Source organism: Macrotis lagotis, chromosome 4 (assembly GCF_037893015.1).
Source record: "Macrotis lagotis isolate mMagLag1 chromosome 4, bilby.v1.9.chrom.fasta, whole genome shotgun sequence".
NCBI classification, from domain to species: domain Eukaryota; kingdom Metazoa; phylum Chordata; class Mammalia; order Peramelemorphia; family Peramelidae; genus Macrotis; species Macrotis lagotis.
Genome location: NC_133661.1, coordinates 11,403,175 through 11,422,155, shown reverse-complemented (window position 1 = coordinate 11,422,155; position 18,981 = coordinate 11,403,175). Strand labels below are relative to the sequence as shown.

Here is an 18,981-nt window from a genome sequence, read left to right as displayed (position 1 = left end):
AGACTATTAATATGTGGTAAAAAAATTGGGTAAGCCCAGAGGTCACTAGATAGATACTTGTTCCATTTTTCTTCTCCCCATGGAGATCACCTGAGAGTAAAATAGTTGATCCTGGTATCTACTCATTGACATCAATTGCTTTGACTTTGCCATTTAGCAATGGTGACCCTAGACTAGATATTTTTCTTTAGGTTACCTTATGTGAGCTCCAAGGCCACTTCCAATTTTCAATCTTGTAGTACAATTGGATAGAGTGCTTTGGAGTCAGGAAGGCTTCTTTTCATCAGTTGTAATCTAGCCTTAGACACTTGCTGTGTGACCTTAGGCAAGTCACTTAATCTTGTTTGTCTCAAGTTTCCTCATCAGTACAATGAGCTGGAGAAGGACATGGTAAATCACTCCAATCTCCTTGTCAAAAAGAGTCAGATGGAACAAACAACAACCCTTACTCTGGGGTTCTCATCCCTACTACCCTTGATCTCATCCTCCATAGTTATGAGATGACTGGAAAAGAGCTACCATTAATGAATCACTTGCTTTCATTCAGCTTTTGCAGCATTCTCCACCAATCCAAAGCTGGCTCAGAAAATCAAGATGTTTTTTGCCTTGGCTCCAGTGGTTTCAGTCCGACACAGTAAGGGCCCCCTAAAGACTTTGATATCCACTCCTCCATTCTTATTTAAGGTGAGTGAATCCTGCAGAACCCAGGGGAAGGGTCTCAATAGGAGCTCACCTTCCATCAGTGGCAGATTTCACATTCACAAGTACCACGGGTCCTTTGTTCCAAAGGAACATTCCACAGGAACACAACACCACAAGAACACTCATTTGAAAATGGATTTAGAATTTTGGAATTAAATTAGTCCAACCAATTTCTCTCTCTCTCTCTCTCTCTCTCTCTCTCTCTCTCTCTCTCTCTCTCTGTATTTCTGTCTCTCTCTTTTCCTTGTTCCCTCTCTCCCTGTTTCCCTCTTTTTGGCTCCCTCTCTGTCTCTCTCATAAACACACATATATTTTTTAATCTTTTCTCCAGGTCTGAGCTTGGTTATTATAGTCACACAACATTGAGTATTTTGACATTCTTTCCACATACATGATTAGAGTCATTGTACATATTGTTTTGTTTTCTTGGTTCTGCTTGCTTTACTCTGTATCAGTCCTTGCTGATCTTCCCATGCTTCTCCTAATTCTCCACATTTATCATTTCTTATGGTCTAGACATATTCTATTATACTCTTATGCCCCAGTTTGTTTAGCTATTTTAAATATGTTGGTCTTACCTCATTTTCCAAATGAAAAAACTAAGGGCTAAAGATTAGCCTAGAATCCCAGAATTAGGAAGGACCACTGCTCGCATTGGAGCCCAGATCTTCTAGTTCTTTCCAGGACATCAGGTTTACCTCTAATAAGCAGAGTTAGAACTCTTCCCATTTCCACAAATGTGATGTAATTTACCCAAGATTAGAATTCTAGAAATGATTTCATTTCAATGCCCTGCTTCTTTTTTGTATTATTAATTTTTTCAATTATTGGTTGTCATAATCTCCTCCAATTAAAAAACAAAATTACTCTTATCTAATATGTGCTATGTGGCTTCCAAGAATCCTGGAAGATTCCTGCCACAAGTCTCGTAGGAGTTAGTGAGGCAACTTAGAGCACCTGTCCAAATACTTGACAGAAGCAGCAAGGTCTTCCTGCCTTCCTTCATTCCCTATCACCCTACACACTCAGGATAGACACCCATTCCTACCCCAGTCAGGGAAGGTCTGAAGTTAAATGTCTACAGAGACAAGCAGCAGATTTTTTTTTCCTCAGCTCTCCAGTCTCAGTTTCCATTTCTATCACATCCTTACAGCTTGCAAAGCACTTTCCTCATCACCACCACCCTAGAAGGCAGCTGGTACAAGTGCATTTATTCTCATGTTAAGAATAAAGACACAAAGATTGAAACAGGCAAAGCCACTTGACTAGGGTGACCCAACTGATAAGTGAGTCACTGATCTGATTCCAATCCAGGAGCTTCTCTGATGGCAAAACTCATGACCTTTCACAATTCCCTTGGGCTTCAGAAATCTGACTGCTAATTCATTAGCTTTCTGTGGGTCTCATTGTTTTCAGCTGCTAAATGGGCTTTCACAAACTTAGGGCAGTTTTGGAGGTGACTTTCCTGAATCGTTTCCCCTTGATCTCTTCCCATGATTTACGTTGCACACACTCAGAACTTCCTCAATGAAGTTAGGATTATGGACTGTATCTTGACTTTCCCTGATGTGAAATAAACAGTATCTTAGGTCCTATGACAACACCCAAGATATCAATGCTTATTGAGAACAGCATAACCTTTATTTCTTCTTTCTTTCCCATATCCAAATAGCATGGAAAAAAATAAACCATGTAGATTGACAATAGGCAGGAAAAGAGCAATATGGAGCCACCTTCCACCTGAGTGACTACCGCTTCTGAACAGGAACTAATGCAATCACCTAGACCTTTGACTCCCTCTTATGGTCTTGTACTTCCCTTGCAAGGAAACTGAATTTTCTGATACTAAAGAGAATCTGAGATAGTCTGGAGAGTTGTACATTCACACCCTGTCCTCCCCCCAACCCATATAAAGGGTCTCTAGCCTCATGGTGTTAGACTTAGTAGATTTACTCCTAGAAGGAAGTAAAATTTTGGATTCTAAAATCTAGTTAAATCTTTTCTTCTTCCCAGGAACTTGTAAAGGCCATAAGGCATACAGGACTATGTTATTTGAGTTACCATCAGCAGGGAAACATCTTTGGAATGAATGGAAAGACAACCAACTTTGGAAAGCTTTGATCAGTGATGTTTTTGATGTTTTTCATTTTTCTTATATTTTTCCTCTTTGTGATTTCTATACATTTCCCCTTTGAGACCATGCGGAGCAGGTATAAATCTTCTTCAGACATTAGGAGGCACTTTTCATGTCCCATTTATGACTTCTCCAGGTTGAATATCACCAGTTCTTTCAACTAAGGATTGATGTAAGGTCAAATTTTGTTGACCTTCAGAATAACTGCAAAGTCTCTGACATCTCCAGCTTATTGATTTCCTTTTGAAAAGGTGGTACATCAAACTGAATAGAACATTCTAGATGCTTTCTGACTATCATAAATTGAGCTATCCAAAAGATAAATGGAACTGGCTTGAGGAGGTTCTGAATTCCCCTGCAGTGAAAATTTCCAAGGCTAGACTAGGTGTGTTAGGGATGATTCTTTGCATATATATATATATATATATATGTATATATGAACTTAAACACAAAAAAGGAACATTTCTATATAGAATATGGAGAATTCTAACTAAAACTATGATTCTTCATTACATACATTTTGCTTTTAAAAATAAGTAGATAGGGAGGGAAGGAAGGAGGAATCATGGGAGAGAGAGAGAGAGAGAGAGAGAGAGAGAGAGAGAGAGAGAGAGAGAGAGAGAGAGAGAGAGAGAGAGGGAGAGAGAGAGAATATCTTTCAAAACTGTTCTGATGGTGCTTCTGTCTGAACTTTTTTCTCTACTCTTCCATGTTTTTTGTTTGTTTTAAGACTAGATCTCCCTCTCTCAAACAGGCTGGAAGCCCCAGTCACTCAAGGAATCAAATCCTACTGTCAAACATCTGGGGAGCTCTGACCCAATACAGAGCTGGACTGATGGCTATAATGTCAACTTAGCTCCCCAATACAGGATACAAACCCTTCAGAAATATTCCCCAAAGGTGGTAGAGAAGTGGATTAGATAGACTGGAATTGGACAGAAGAAGGATGGGAGAATAAAGAGAGGAGAAAGGGATGATTCTTGCTCAGAGAGAAAAACCTTTGAGTTTCCTTCCAACTCTGAGATTCTTGAATCTTTTGTCTGTGGTTCTTGTTCAGCTCTCTTGGCTTCTCATTTGCTTACCCTGGGCCCTGGTATATGATAGGATTTAAGCTTGCCTAGCTCAACCTGATCTATTCATTATTCTAACTGCCTTGTATCTTTGCCTAACATTCTGGAATAACCCTGGGTCAAAGGTAGTCCTTCCTCTGCAATGGGGATGGAGTGGGGTGAGGTGGGGTAGAATGAGGCGACTTCCTCACTCACTGTCTGTTGGGAATGCTTGGCTTTCTGAAGGACACTGGTCCAGTTCTCTCCCCCTCAACCCAGTACATTCATATCCATAATCGTTGTTCATTGAGGACCTTCAGTGAATAAAGTACCAGATATGGCTGGCATGGTAACATGAACAACCTCAGCTTCCATGTATATAAAAAGATAGAGTGGTACCGGATGGTCTCTAGAGCACTTCCAGATCAGGAAAGGCCTTTTAATTTTCTGGGATTCAGTTTCTTCATTCTGATGTAGCTTGTGCTTTTAGCCTCATTCTGGGTCTTGACTTCATTCTTAAGGTATTATCTTTAAGGTCACCTGCAGTTCTCTAGGTACCAGAAACACTAGGATTAGTCTGTGTGGCATGGCACAAAGCTCCAAAAGACATTGCTATGTACTCTACATGACCTGCACATTCTTTCTGGGCCTCAATTTCCTCCTCAACCAATTGAAGAGATTGGACTAAAGGATCATTAAGGTCCATTCCAACTTTAGAACTGTGATTACACGTTCTATAAACTCTCCCAGGTCCATTACCATTACTATGAAATGTTGGACAAGTTTCTTGTCTTCTCTGGTCCTCAGTTTCCTTTTGAGTAAGAAATGGAGTTTGGTCCCCAAATCTCTTCCAACTCAATATCTCTAGTCCTGAGCTGCTGTGATTACTTGCCAAACTAACTACCAGAGGAGAGAGGGTCCTGGGAAATAGCTACCAACAAGGAAAAAAAGGCAAAATGAAAGGCTGGAGGGAGAGGTGGCCTAAACATGTCTTACTTAACGTTTTGCATCTTTCCCAACTCAGCAGGGGGCAGTTTGGGCCAGCTCCACTTGAGGGATACCTAGCCCCATTGTTTGTGGTTTTGTTGTGTCTCATTTCACTTTCCCAGATTATCTTTGGTGGAAGGGAGCTGTTCCCAAAGACTGCCTTCAGTCAGTTCCTTAGCAACCAAGTGTGCAGCCGGAGAGGGTTCGATCATCTCTGTACAGACTTCCTCTTCCATGTATATGGATACGATCGGGAAAACATTAACATGGTAACAGCTCCCCTGCTCTCTATCTCACCTTGCTTAATATAATTATTAGCTTTGTTTTGTTTTATTTATAGGACTCTACTAAGGTGTGGCATAATGAACAGGGAACTAGATTCAGAATCAGGAGATCCTGAGTTCTAATCTCATTTCGGACATTTGCAAGTTATGTGACCATGAGAAAATCATTTAATCATTAGGGGCCTCCAGATACCATTTAGAGCTTTTTAATGTACATCTACATTTGGGGAGAAAGTTCCCACACTGGAAGTGCTATACCTGAAATAATGAGAGAACTTTTCCAGAGTTACTATTCAGACTTAGGGAAAAATATCCAAGGGATCAAAGTAACACAGAGAGGAAAAACCATTTACAAGACTTCAAAATTCATAGTATAGGCTTTGAGAGTTACCAGGGATCTTAGAGATCAGTTTATGTAATTCCCTTATTCTATGGAACCAGGAGACTGAGGCACAGAACCAGCTAGAATACCATTAAAAAAGCCACCATATCTGAAGTACTTGAAGAGATGGATACAAATCTAACTCTGTCTTTGACTAGCTGAGTCAACTTAGACAAGTTCAAGTTCACAAGTTCACAATGAAGGACAAAGACCAGGACGTCCTTGAGAGCAGAGATGGTTTTCACCTTCCTTTGTATCTTCGCTAGCCTGGCATATAGAAGGTGCTTGCTTGTTGACTAATTGTATCAGTTGTATCAACAGAGATGTCAAAAGATAAAGAATGGAAAAATTACTAAAAATAGCCCAGGGTTAGGAAATGTCTTGACTTCTGAGAATATAAATACAAACAGAAAAAAGGACAGTCTCTGGCCTCAGGCAGCTTACATCCTGATGAAGGAAAGCAACATAGAAAAGGAAGATGGAAAAAGGGGGGAGGAAAAGGAAAAAAAAATTGGGAATGAGCAGTGCAATCTGGATAGGAACCAAGACATGACTAGCATGGGCATTCTCCTCAATATGGAAGTTGAGATAAACCAACTAATCAGGGACAGAGGGTATTTCCAGGGCAAGAAGTCCAGGGATAGAATCAATTTCCAAAGTGAAGTAGTTTCTAGGACCTCCATCTATAAAATGAGACATTGACATTATGATATGGGTGGAAAGAAAGCTGGCTTTGGAATTAGAAGCCTTGAGTTGAATCCCAGATGTCGTATTTAATACCTATATGATATTGTCTCTTCCCCTTGTCTTCAGCTATAAAATGTCGGGGTTGTCCTTGTTTTAAGGGCCCTTCCAGTTCTAAACCTGTGATTGTTCAGTCATTCCTTCCTTTTGTGAAATAATCAAATTTTAAATTCCCTCCTTGCTTCCTCTCAGTACCAAGACCATTCCTGAATTTGGGCTATTCCAATAGGCTTCTCTTGGACCTCTGGCAGGATTCAATGCATATATGAGGCAAAGGTGGAAAGAGAGTAGTACATTTCAGGTTTTAAGGACTGCCTATATAAAAGCCTGGAGATAGGAGATGAAAGGTTGAATGTGCATCCCAGAGGAGAGATCAGTATCTCAGAGGCGCTGATTGACCGGCAAGTAACCAACCAAACCTACTGGAAACGGCTTCATATGTGAAGGAATCACAATCACTTCTGCATAATGGGTTTACAGAAATTTTATTCCTATTTCACTGTTCTGTTTTATTCAGTCTAGTATCAGAGAAAGTGAGGGGAAGATTTTAAAGTTTCATGATTTGGGGCGAGACCTTTTCACTCTTACGCTTTAGGATCCTTTTCTGTCAAATGAGGGAATGGGTGTTGCGAAGTGGTCAAAGTTCCTCCAAGCTCTAAATGCTAAGCCTAGAACCAAGAGAAAAGAGAAGAAAGAGAATACTCTCCAACCAGAGTGGAAATATTTACCCCAGAGTAATTTGTCCCTTCCAATTCTCCTTTCTTCCAAATCATCTCTTTTGAAATTAAAAAACTGAGACACAATTTTCTTTCTTTGCCAGAGTCGATTAGATATCTATCTATCTCAGAGCCTGTTTGGAACTTCTGTTCAGAACATACTGCATTGGAATCAGGTAAAAATCTAAAATTCTTTGTTAGCAGTGGTACTTAAAGATTCCATGAAAGCAAGGGCAGCATTACTGAGGGAAGGTTCATTACCTGCATATTTGATAGGTCCATATCACTGACAGCGGCCTGAAGTGTCTGGTACCCTCTCTATGGATGAGGAGAAGGTTAATGTCTCACTTTAGTATTTTTTTTCTGACTATTAGATTCTCCAGATTGCAAAGGTAGAGTAGAAAGAGCCCTAACTTAAATTCAGAGGACTTGAATTCATATTTCATCTGGTGCTTACTGATGGATTAGCTGGCAACAAATCACTTGGACTCCCCTGGGTCTCAGTTTCTTCATGTCTAAAATGAGATGGTTGGGCTAAATAGTCTTTGAGGATCCAGAGTCAGGATTTTATAGTTGGTCTATATTTCTTGTTTGGTTTCTTGTTTGTTTGTTTGTTTCCAAGGCAATGGGGTTAAGTGACTTGTCTAAGACCATACATATGGGTAATTATTAAGTGGCTGAGGTAGGATTTGAACTCAAGTCCTTCTGACTCCAAGGCTGGCTCTATCAGCTGCACCACCTAATTGCCCCCGATTGGTACTTCTTTTTTTTTTTCTTTTTCTTTTTTTTTAGTTTTTGTAAGACAATGGGGTTAAGTCATTTGCCCAAGGCCACACAGCTAGGTAAAGATTAAGTGAGGCAAGATGTGAACTCAGGTACTCCTGATTCCAAGGCCAGTGCTCTATCTACTGCATCATCTAGCTGCCCCTCCACTGCAGCACCTAGCCACCCCTGATCTGTATTTCTTAATGGTGTTGACTGAAAGAATTTCCACATCCATGAATAAATTGATTCCTTTACTTTTCATTCTAGATTCTTCATTCTGCAAAGTTCCAAGCTTATGACTGGGGGAATCCAGCAGCAAATATGGCACATTTTAACCAGGTACATTCATTTAAATGTGGTTTACAATTTGCAAAAGAGCCAATCTCTGAGAAGGTCATTGATAACCAAACCAAATGCAACCTGTTTTTTCTTCTTTTGAGGAGGGAGCCTGGTTGCAAGGTGATGGGGTTAAATGACTTGCTCAAGGTCACACAGCCAGTAAATATCAAAGGTCTGAGGCTAGACTTGAACTCAGGTCCTCCTGACTCTAGGCTGGTGCTCTATCTTCTGTGCCCCCTCACTGCACACCCTGCAGTCAAACTTGATAGTTAATACCCCTCCTCTGACCCATTTCAAACAAATCTCAATTGCCCCCATGCCAGGAAGCAGAATTTAGTAATTTGCAATACTCTTTAGTTGTTTACTATATCATAGCAATTAATACTCTAAATATGTGACAGATCATCTTATCTAAAACTCATTTTGATATACAAGGAAACTGACTTCCTAGGTCACACAGGCAATGAATTCAGTCATAAAATAAGAGATTTAGAATTGGAAGAGACCTAGGAACTCAGAAAATCTCAGCCCCCTATTTGACAGATAAGGAAACTGAGGCCTAGGGAGAAAAAATGACTTGTCCATCATGGGTAGTAAATGGTGACTTGATTTTTAAACCCAGGACTTTAGACTCCATTATTTTCCTTATGACATGGCACCTTTTGATAATAATGACAGTTATAACCTACATTTATAGAGTCCTTTGAGGTTTGCTAAACGTTTTATATTTCCTTTGATCTTCACGCCTCTCTTGCCAGATAGATGCTATAAATCATTCCTCATTTACAGATAGGAAAACTAAGGCAGGTTGAGTAAGAGCCTGAGGCATGATTTGAACATGTCTTTCTGTCTCATTGTGCCACCTGGTGGGTCAAGCAGGGCATATCAGCTGGTCAAAAGACCTTAGCAACACCATCAGCCTTCTAGTGTTGATGTACATTCACCAACCAATTAACAGAAGTTATAGTCAAATTACAGGGAAAGGCAAGGCCTCCAGAGAATAGAAAGAAAACTTGACTTCAAGTCAAAAGACCCAAGTTCACGATTCCAAGTTCATGGCCCAAGTTCATCCAGGCCCAGTACCTGATGGGTTCTCATGTAGAAGAGTGCACAGATCACATCTCTCAGTTTGGGGGCCTTGGGTAGGGTAGGTCCACTATGTACCAGGCTATCTTCTAGGCACTTTACAAATCTTATCTCATTTGATCCTCACCACAACCCTGTCCTCTAGGTTCTATTCTTTTCCTCATTTTTATCATTGACAAAAAATGAGGTAGGAAGAGGTTTAGTGACTTGTCATGGGTCACAAAGCTAGTGAGTGTCTGAGGGTAGATTTGAATTCAGGTCTTTCTGATTCCATACCAGAGCTCTATCCACTGTGCCACCAAATTACATCTAGCACCTCATCTATAACATGAGGATAACAGTGTTTTCACTATTTACCTTTCAGGGTTGTCTTCAATAATGTTCTTTGTATCCTTTAAAGAGCCATACACTGCATTGTTTAGTAGTGGTTCTCCAAAGGGGTAATTTTTTTTTTCCTTGTAATTGTATTCAGGTGACTCCTCCTTTGTACAACTTGGAAACCATGAAGGTAATAACAGCCATATGGAGCGGGGAACAAGACCGGTTTGCTTCCCCCAGAGATATCGAAAATCTTACCTCAAAACTCCCCAAGCTAATATATCACAAGAAGATACCATACTACAACCACATTGACTTTCTCCTGGGCCTGGATACACCTCAGGAATTCTTCTATGAAATACTTTACTTAATAAATCCAAACCTGAAACGTTACAGACCTTGTCACTTTCTTGAATCTGGTTGGGAAGCTGGGGGGCTTCAGGATTGGAAGAGGGGAGAGATATGGGATCTCCTCCTGAATAGGGATATTTTGATTTCACCTCTTATTCTTTTAGGGGGCCATGGGAAGGTGAACAAGCATTTGGGTTTTTTAAATGTTAGTTTATTTTAATTTTTCATTTACTTGCAAAGATAGTTTTCAACTTTTATCTTATTCTAAGCTTTTGAGTTCCACATTTTTCTACCATATTCTCTTCCTTCCCCCCCTCCCCATGATAGTGAGTAATCTGATATAATTTATACACATATAATCATGTTCAATGTATTTCCATATTAGTTATGTTGTGGAAGAAGAATAAGAACAAAAGGGGAGAAGATCATGAGAAAAAGGAAAAAAAATTAAAACAAATTTCAAAGAGTGTGTTTTGCTCTGCAAAATATGGTTTTTATTCTGGGTGTGGATGGGATTTTCCATCACAAGTCCTTTAGAATTTTTTTTAATCACTGAATTGCTGAAAGGGTTAAATCTTTCATAGTTGAGCTTCATACAAGATGGCTGTTCCTGTGTACAATATTCTGGCTCTGTTCACTTCCCTCAGCATCAGTTCACACAAGTCTTTCCAGATATTTTTGAAGTCCAATGACTCATGACTTCTTACAGAACAGCAGTATTCCATCACATTCATATAAATAGTTTGTTCAGCCATTCCCCAATGGATGGGCATTCCCTCCATTTCCAATTCTTTGCCACAACAAAAAGAGCTGCTATAAATATTTTTGTACCCATGGATCTTTTTCTATTTTTATGATGTCTTTGGGATACAAAACAAGCTTGTAGTGATATTACTGGGTCAAAGAGTATGCACAGTTTGCCCTTTGGGCATAGTTCCAAATTGTTCTCCAGAATGGTTGGATCAGTTCAGAACTCCACCAACAGTGCCTTAGTGTCCTAGTTTCCCCACATCCTCTCCAATGTTGACCATCTTCCTTTTTTTGTCACATTAGCCAATTTGATAGGTGTAAGGTGGCAGCTTGGAGTTGTTTTAATTTGCATTTCTCTAATCAATAATTGTATTTTTGTGCCTCTTTTACCATTTGACCTATTCTGTTTTTTAAGGGACTTTTTCCTTCAGTATTCCTTGTTTCACCTTTACCAAATTGTTGACTCTCTTTTCATGACTTTCTTGAAATACTTTCATTTCTCTTCCTGATTTTTCCTCTGCCTCCCTTTTTATGTAATTTAAAAATTTTAAACAAATGCAAAGTAAGAAAAAATATTGCCATGTACACAGTAAAACATAAGAGAGGATCCATAATCTGAAATAACAGATTTTCATTTCAAGAAAGCCTATATAATAAAGACTACACATTATGTTCAAAATTTGTCCTTGTTCTTGTGGGTTTTTATTCTGTTCTCTGCTGTGCACTCTTTGCTTTTTCCCCCTCCCCCCACACCCCTCCCCCAAATGACTACAATTAAGCATGGATATAAACATACAGATGTATATATATATATATATATATATATATACATATATATACATACTTTAATTCTATACATATTCATATATTCATAAGAACCAACATATACACATATATAGAGACCTTTTATATTTATTCATAGAAATGCATATCCACACACACATAAGATATAGAAATACATAAACACATATATTCATAAATATCTATAGATTTGGTTTGCATGTCTCTTTATTTTTCTAACATTTTCTGACAGCAACAAGCCCCCTTTTTTACTTCTTTCTACCTTGCCCTGTTTTAACCCACTGCCTTCCAGGAATCCCTCCCTTACTTTGATGTACACATCCTTCCATAGACCCTCTTAACCTATTTCTTTACCTTCTAACTCAGTATCCTTTATATTCCCTCCTCTTATTCCTGTCTGAATTTAATAGGTTTTTATACATTTATAGATATGTAGAGATGCATGTATGCATGTGTGCATGTATGTTGTATTGTTTTCTCTATAGCCCATTCCTGATGAGAGGCTTCCAGAACTACCAGGTCTCTCTCCCCATCTAATGTCTCTGTATCACTTCTTCCTCTCACATTTCATTTGTTAAGATGACAACTTTTAAGAAATCTTTTCCTAGACCATTTTACTTTTAAGAATTTCATCCAGGGCGGCTAGGTGGTGCAGTGGATAAAGCACCGGCCCTGGAGTCAGGAGTACCTGGGTTCAAATCCGGCCTCAGACACTTAATAATTACCCAGCTGTGTGGCCTTGGGCAAGCCACTTGACCCCATTTGCCTTGCAAAAAAAAAAAACAAACCTAAAAAACAAAGAATTCCATCCTACTCAGATCTACCCCAATCTTTCCTTTGAATTACACAATTACTAATAACAATCCTAGATATATTGTTTACATTTCCAACTATAGATAGTAAACAATTTGTCCTTATTGAGTCGCTTTTATTAATCTTTGATTCTATTTCTCTTAGTTCTTGCATGTCAGATTTTCTATTACATCTGGTCTTTTTGCAGCAAAATCCTGAAAATCTGGCAATTGATTGCATGTCGTTTTTTTCATTCAGGATTATGCTTAACTTTTCTGGGCATGACATTTTCAGCTACAACTGCAATTCTTTTGCTCTTCTCTATGCAATGTTCCAAGACTTGTAGTCTTTTAAAGTAGCCGCTGCTAGGTCTTATATAATTTTTTGAATTATTTTGAATTGAATTATATTTGAATTGTTTTATTCTTGTTGCTCTTTATAGTTTCGCCTTAACCTGGGGGTTTGGGAATTTAACTGATATTCCTCTTCAAGACCCTTTCATGTGGTAATCAGTGAGTTTTTTTTTTCTATTTATACTTTCCTCTCTTGGTCAAATACTTCAGGACAATTTTCTTTAATTATTTCTTGTATTATTGTATCAAGATTCTTTTTTTTATAGTAGTTTTCAAGTAGTTCAATTATTCTTATGATTTGTCTTCTTGATCTGTCCTCCAGATCATTTGTTTTTCTTATGAGATCTTTCACATTCTCTTCTATTTTTTCATTCTTTATATTTTGTTTTATTATTTCTTGTTCTCTAATTTCCCTTTGATTTCCCCTTAGTCAATTTGAATTTTCAGAGTCATTTTCTTCCTTAAAATTCTGCAGCTCTTTTTCTAGTTGTTTTGTTTTCTTTTCATTTTATTCTAAGATTGTTCTTATTTTCTTTTTTTAATTTTTCCTCAATTTCTCTTATTTGATGTTTAAATTCTTTTTGGGTTTCCCTATGAATTCTTTTTGAGTAGGTAATCATTTAACATTGCTCTTGGGGTAGGAGAGGTGATTTTTCAGCATCTTTCTATGAAGATGAATCCTAGTCTTCACTATTCCCATAGTAACTTTCTATTGTTGAGTTCTTTCTCCTTTGTTCATAAAAAAAGAAAACTTAGTGGCTTAAAATAAATTTACCTATAGTTCTGTGTTATGGGGGACGGTGCTACTGGCCTCGGGATCTTTGTCTTGGGCTCAACCTCTGCATTCCTTTTCCCCTCCAAGCCATAGCTGGGGGTCCCTCTGCACAGTATGCTAGAAGTGATCTTACTCCCCCAACCCTTTAGTTCTCTCCTCTGGCCTGGGACCAGGGTGGACAACTCAGTTCTCTTGTGTCACAGCAAGCAGTATCCTTGCACCCTTCCTTCACCAGGTATGTGTTGGTTCCTTCTTGCCTAGGACTGCAGTTGGGCCTATATCCCTTATCAGCAGAGAAGCCTATCTTCTACTCAGAAGCCTGACTCCCCACACTGTCCCGGAGGTGAGAATTCCTGTGAAGAGGAGGTCACCTCTGAACTGGTTACCTCTAGGGATGCTTACCTCTAGAGATGCTTTTTGTTGTTTCAGGAAGCCAATCTGAGGTGTTCACTCCCAAACCTTGGTCTAGGATCTTTCTTCTGATCTGCTGTTATCCCAAGATGACCACTGTTCTGTTGCAACTCTTGTTTATTTTTGCTACTCTATGTTCACCCTGAGTTGCTTTTTTGACATATTTGTAGAGGAAATCTGGAGAGCTTGGAATTTTCTGACCTTTGCCAACTTCCCAGAATCCTCTCCTACCTCATTTTTTTTTTAGGTATTTTTTGCAAGGCAATGGGGTTAAGTGGCTTGCCCAAGGCCACACAGCTAAGTAATTATTAAGTGTCTGAGGCTGGATTTGAACTCAGGTCCTCCTGACTCCAGGGCCGGTGCTCTATCCACTGCACCACCTAGCCGCCGCCTCTTACTTGATTTTTTTGAGCTCTTCAATTCCCTGTGACATATTTCCCTGCCATATTTTTTTTGAAGCTTTGGATGTAGGAATTTTGACTTTGTTGTTTCTGAGTTTGAGTTTCAATCTTCCCTGTCACTTTTCTTTACTTTGCTCATTTTCTAGGCTATTTCTTGACTTTTAACTCTATGTTAAAGTGGGATTCTGAAAAAAATAATAATAATAAAGTGCAATCTGCTTCTGGAGTGAAGGGAACATCATCTCAAGCTTGTTTTTTGTGTTGCTCTTTTCAGAGGTCATTCTGGGGATCTATTAGTTTTTAGTCCTTCCAAGATGGTATGATCTAAGGAGAGGCATGTTTTCTCCTCCCCATCCTCTACACTGATCTGAGAGTGAGCACAAAGTACTCTTTTCTGACCTGGAACTGTGAGCAGTATCCTGCTACCCCCAGGCTATAATGTCTGGTGGGCTAGTACTCCTCCCAGGACCATGTTCCAGAGGCAAATATGGGCATTGCAATGGGTTACTGCCCCCCCAGTGCCAGGGAACTCTTTCTGACTTTGCCTTACTCCTTACCACTGGTGGGCTGAAAGACTTGGAAACCACCTCTGCTACCACTGATTCAGTCACCCCAAAACCATCCTCCTTGTTTACTGGGACCTTGTTTGCTCTAGCTTAGCTTGTGTTCCATGCTATATACTCTTACCCTGGGGTGAAAGATCTTTCCTTATGATCTTGGACTACCGAATTCTTTCACCCCTCCTTTTGTGGGTTCTGCCACTCTAGAATTTGTTTTGAAGTATTATTAAAAGATATTTGGAAGAGTTTGGAGGAAAGTTCAGGTGTGTTCCTGCCTTATTTTCCATCATCTTAGCTCCCTAGGATGCATTTTTAAAGTTAGGAATTCTTCCTGAAGCATCGGGGTCAAGGTCTGTGGATATTTCTATTTTTTGAGATTCTAAGTTGTGATTTCCTGACAACATAATAGCTATTAAACTTAAAAAAAAAAAACCCAAACACTACTGCACTGATTGACAAGGGGGCGAAAAATGTCTTTAGAGGACAAAAGAGAAAAAAAAGTCAGGTAAAAAGCAGGAGTGGGAAAGTGGAGTTTAGAAAGTGGGGAATCAGTAGAGAGATCATTAAAGAAAAACATGATTGACTCCCAATGCAACTTTATGTAGTGTCCTGGATACTCAGCTTTTTAAATTTTTTTTTTATTTTTAAAGATTTTATTTGAGTTTTACATTTTTTCTCCCAATCTTACTTCCCCCCCCACCCATGGAAAGCAATCTGTCAGTCTTTATTCTGTTTCCATGTTGTACCTTGATCCAAATTGAGTGTGATGAGAGAGAAATCACATCCTTAAGGAAGAAACAAAAAGTACAAGAGATAACAAGATCTGACAATAAGATCTCTGGTTTTTTTTTCTGAATTAAAGGTAATTGTCCTTGAACTTTGTTCAAACTCCGTGGCTCTTTATCTGGATACAGATGGCATTCTCCATTGCAGACAGTCCCAAATTGTCCCTGGTTGTTGCACTGATGGAATGAGTAAGTCCATCAAACTGGATCATCACCCCCATGTAGCTGTTAGGGTGGACAGTGTTTTTCTGGTTCTACTCATCTCATTCAGCATCAGTTCATGCAGATCTCTCCAGGCTTCCTCTCCCTCCTGGTTTCTAATAGAACAATAGTGTTCCATGACATACATATACCACAGTTTTTTCAGCCATTCCCCAATTGAAGGACATTTATTGATTTCCAATTCTTTGCCACCACAAACAGGGCTGCTATGGATATTTTTGTACAAGTGATGTTTTTACCCTTTTTCCTCATCTCTTCAGGGTATAGACCCAGTAGTGGTATTGCTGGATCAAAGGGCATGCACATTTTTGTTGCCCTTTGGACATAGTCTGGATACTCAGCTTAAGAGTCAGAGAGACCTGAGTCTAAACCTTGGGGTCTCTGATACTGATAAGCATGGAAATGTGACTATGACAAATCACTGTAACTTTTCAATGCTTCAGTTTCCTCACCTACAACTCAGAGTTCAAGTTATCCATAATTCCTGGCAGCCCCTTTTTTAAGTGGACATTAAAATGGGCTTGAAACAAGTGTTAAAGCTTGTGGTGACTTGTATGGACATGTTGGGTGGTGATATGTATGGAGGTGTCTAGGTATTATGTTAAAAGCTTTCTTCAGAGTGTTTTTTAGTTGCTATATTGTCTCTACATCACCTTCATTTCCCAATATACACTTCCCCTAGCCTCTCAAAGAGCCAATTTTATATCAAAAAAGGAAATTAAAAAAACTAAATAAACATATCAACCTTCATCAAAAGCCCAACCAATCCTGACTAAGGTTTCCATTTAAGTAAAGAAGAGAAAGATTTTTATTTTTAGATCTCTGCTTGGGGCCAAGCTCAGTCATTGTAATTTCAGAGAATTTAACATCCACTGTTTTGCTATTGTTGTTTCCTCCTGTTTACATCCTTAGGGTAAGGTTTTATTTTTTATCCTTGGATCTACTTTCTACATTTTGCATCAGCTTATCTAAAGTGTTGCAGGGAGACCATTTTTTGTGCATGGTCAAGAAAAATCTTTGAGGTTCTGCATCTGAGCCCCTGGGACCTGGAGGAACTCAATCCTAAGAAGACAGCATTGTCTTTTCTTCCTAATCCCGGAGGGAGAATATCTGGAGTGTGAGTGCAGGATGGGTGTGTGGTCCTACATCTGGTGGTAGAGAGTCAAGGGGCAATGGGAATGATCTGTAGAGGCAGAGACCAGACTTGACTCACTGCTAGGAAATCCCCAGTCATCTCCGCCCATTGAGGTCATATGGCACAACCTCAAGTGGAGCAAAAGGCAAAAGATCTGTTACTGAATTTTTCCCAAGAAAAAATAGATTTGGGGAGGCTAAGTGGTGGAGTGGATAGAGTACCGGCCCTGGAGTCTAGCTGTGTGGTCTTGGGCAAGCCACTTAACCCCATTGCCTTGCAAAAAAAAAAAAAAACCCTTAAAAAAAGAAAAAAATAGATTCAATTAAGGGGTAGTGAAGTGATCCATAATCTGTTTCCCCATCTTTCATTTTCTTACATTGTGTTATATCAAAATTTTCCTGTTCCTTAGAAATCATTTGTACTTTCAGTTTTAATTAGAATTTTAAAGTTAACTTACTTAAACAAAGGTTTGATCTACCAAAACTGATCTGGTTTGCATTCTTCTTTATTGTTATTGAGGGGCAGCAAAAGAAGGAGGAACAGTAGCTAGAATGTTTTGCAGAAAGAAAAATGAGGGCAGCTAAGTCGTGCATTGGATAGAGCACCAGCCCTGCAGTCAGGAGGACTTCAGTTCAATGTGAACTCCAACACTTAATAATTACCTAGTGTGTGACCTTGGACAAGTCACTTAACCCTATTACTTTGAAAAAAATCCAAAAAAGTGCCCAACAAAACAAAACAACAACAAAAAAGAATGGTACAAATAATATAAAACTCTGTTTAAATTTTCTTGGTGAATTCTGAGTTATATTGTAGAGGCTTCTATAGATTGTTATATATCATAAATTTCCTAGAGCAGAATAAGGAACACATTGATCAAATACTGTTTTCGTCCTAGGCTACAAACATAACTTTAAAATAAGAGAATGGCTATATGATGGGGGCTGACTTGATGATGATAATGTGGCCACTTCCTCCATTTTTCCTAGCACATGCACAGAGAAATTGCTCTAGAAATTAGGTCACACTTGATGGAAAACAAGAGGAGTGGCTGGAGGAGTCTGGTGATGGCCACATTCTAAAGGTGGGGTTTGGGGTGGGGGGGAGGTATGAGAACTCCTCCCCTCTTCTAGTTCTTCAGAATTTTTTTCATCCTACACAAACATTCTTCTGGTCATAAAAGCCCTTCCATGCTTCTCTTCCATGATAAATATGTTCCTCATATTTATCATGTTTTATAGGATAGTAATATTCCTTGACCTTCATGTGCTGCAGCTTGTTTAACCATTCTCCAATGAATAGAATCGACATTGTTTCCAGTCTATTACTATAAAAATGCTGCTATAAATATTTCATTGCATATAGACCTGTTTTAAATTGGATCTCTGGATCAAAGAATAAGGATTTTTTCTTTTAGGCTTTTGCAAGGCAATGGTGTTAAGTGGCTTGTTCAAGGCTACACGGTTAGGTAATTATTAAGTGTCTGAGGTCATTTTTGAACTCAGGTACTCCACGACCGGTGCTCTGTCCACTGCATCACCTAGCTGCTCCCAGAATAAGGATGTTTTAGTTATTCTCTTAAGAAATTGCTTTCCAGGGTGGTGGGAAAAATTCACAGATCCAACAAGAATGTACTAATATGCCTGTGTTTTCACCACTCCTCCATCATGATCACCAACATATTTGATCAACAGGTGAAAATTTAAACCCCTGAATTTGTTAATGAGAGGGAAGAATTCACAGATCCAACAACAACATATTAGCCTGCCTGTGTTTTCACACCTCCTCCAATATGAACTCCTTCAATATGAGCAACTTTAACAATTTACTAGGTGTGAAATGAAATTTCTGAATTGTTAATAAGAAATTTTCAAGGCAAATTTAGGGTAAAGAAGTGAGGCCATCCCAGTATACTGGTGTCCAGGAAAAGGAAAGCAAACAACTCTTCTATTAATTTAATCATGATGAGAAAGCAATCAATGTTTGATTGATTTGAGCCTCCAGGTAAGAGTTTTTGGTGTAGACTATCTGATTTTACTGTCTACACAGCTGCAGTTAAAGAGAGAACCTCCCATTTCTTCTTGGGTAATTGTTATCTTTAACCTAGGATATGACCCAAATAAACCAGTCGACCAAGCT

At 39.0% G+C, this 18,981-nt stretch overlaps 1 protein-coding gene across 1 annotated transcript in view; it reads left to right on the top strand.

The window, feature by feature from the left end:
* LOC141522601 (lipase member K-like) overlaps positions 1 to 13,736 on the top strand; it is a 32,374-nt gene extending 18,638 nt beyond the window's left edge. Inside the window, exons 6-11 of the mRNA XM_074236157.1 lie at positions 548 to 684; positions 4,995 to 5,141; positions 7,103 to 7,174; positions 8,031 to 8,102; positions 9,661 to 10,035; positions 13,590 to 13,736. Coding sequence (XP_074092258.1) covers positions 548 to 684; positions 4,995 to 5,141; positions 7,103 to 7,174; positions 8,031 to 8,102; positions 9,661 to 10,035; positions 13,590 to 13,736 — 950 coding nt within the window. The remainder of the gene's footprint in view (positions 1 to 547; positions 685 to 4,994; positions 5,142 to 7,102; positions 7,175 to 8,030; positions 8,103 to 9,660; positions 10,036 to 13,589) is intronic.
* The last annotated feature ends 5,245 nt before the right edge of the window (positions 13,737 to 18,981 follow it).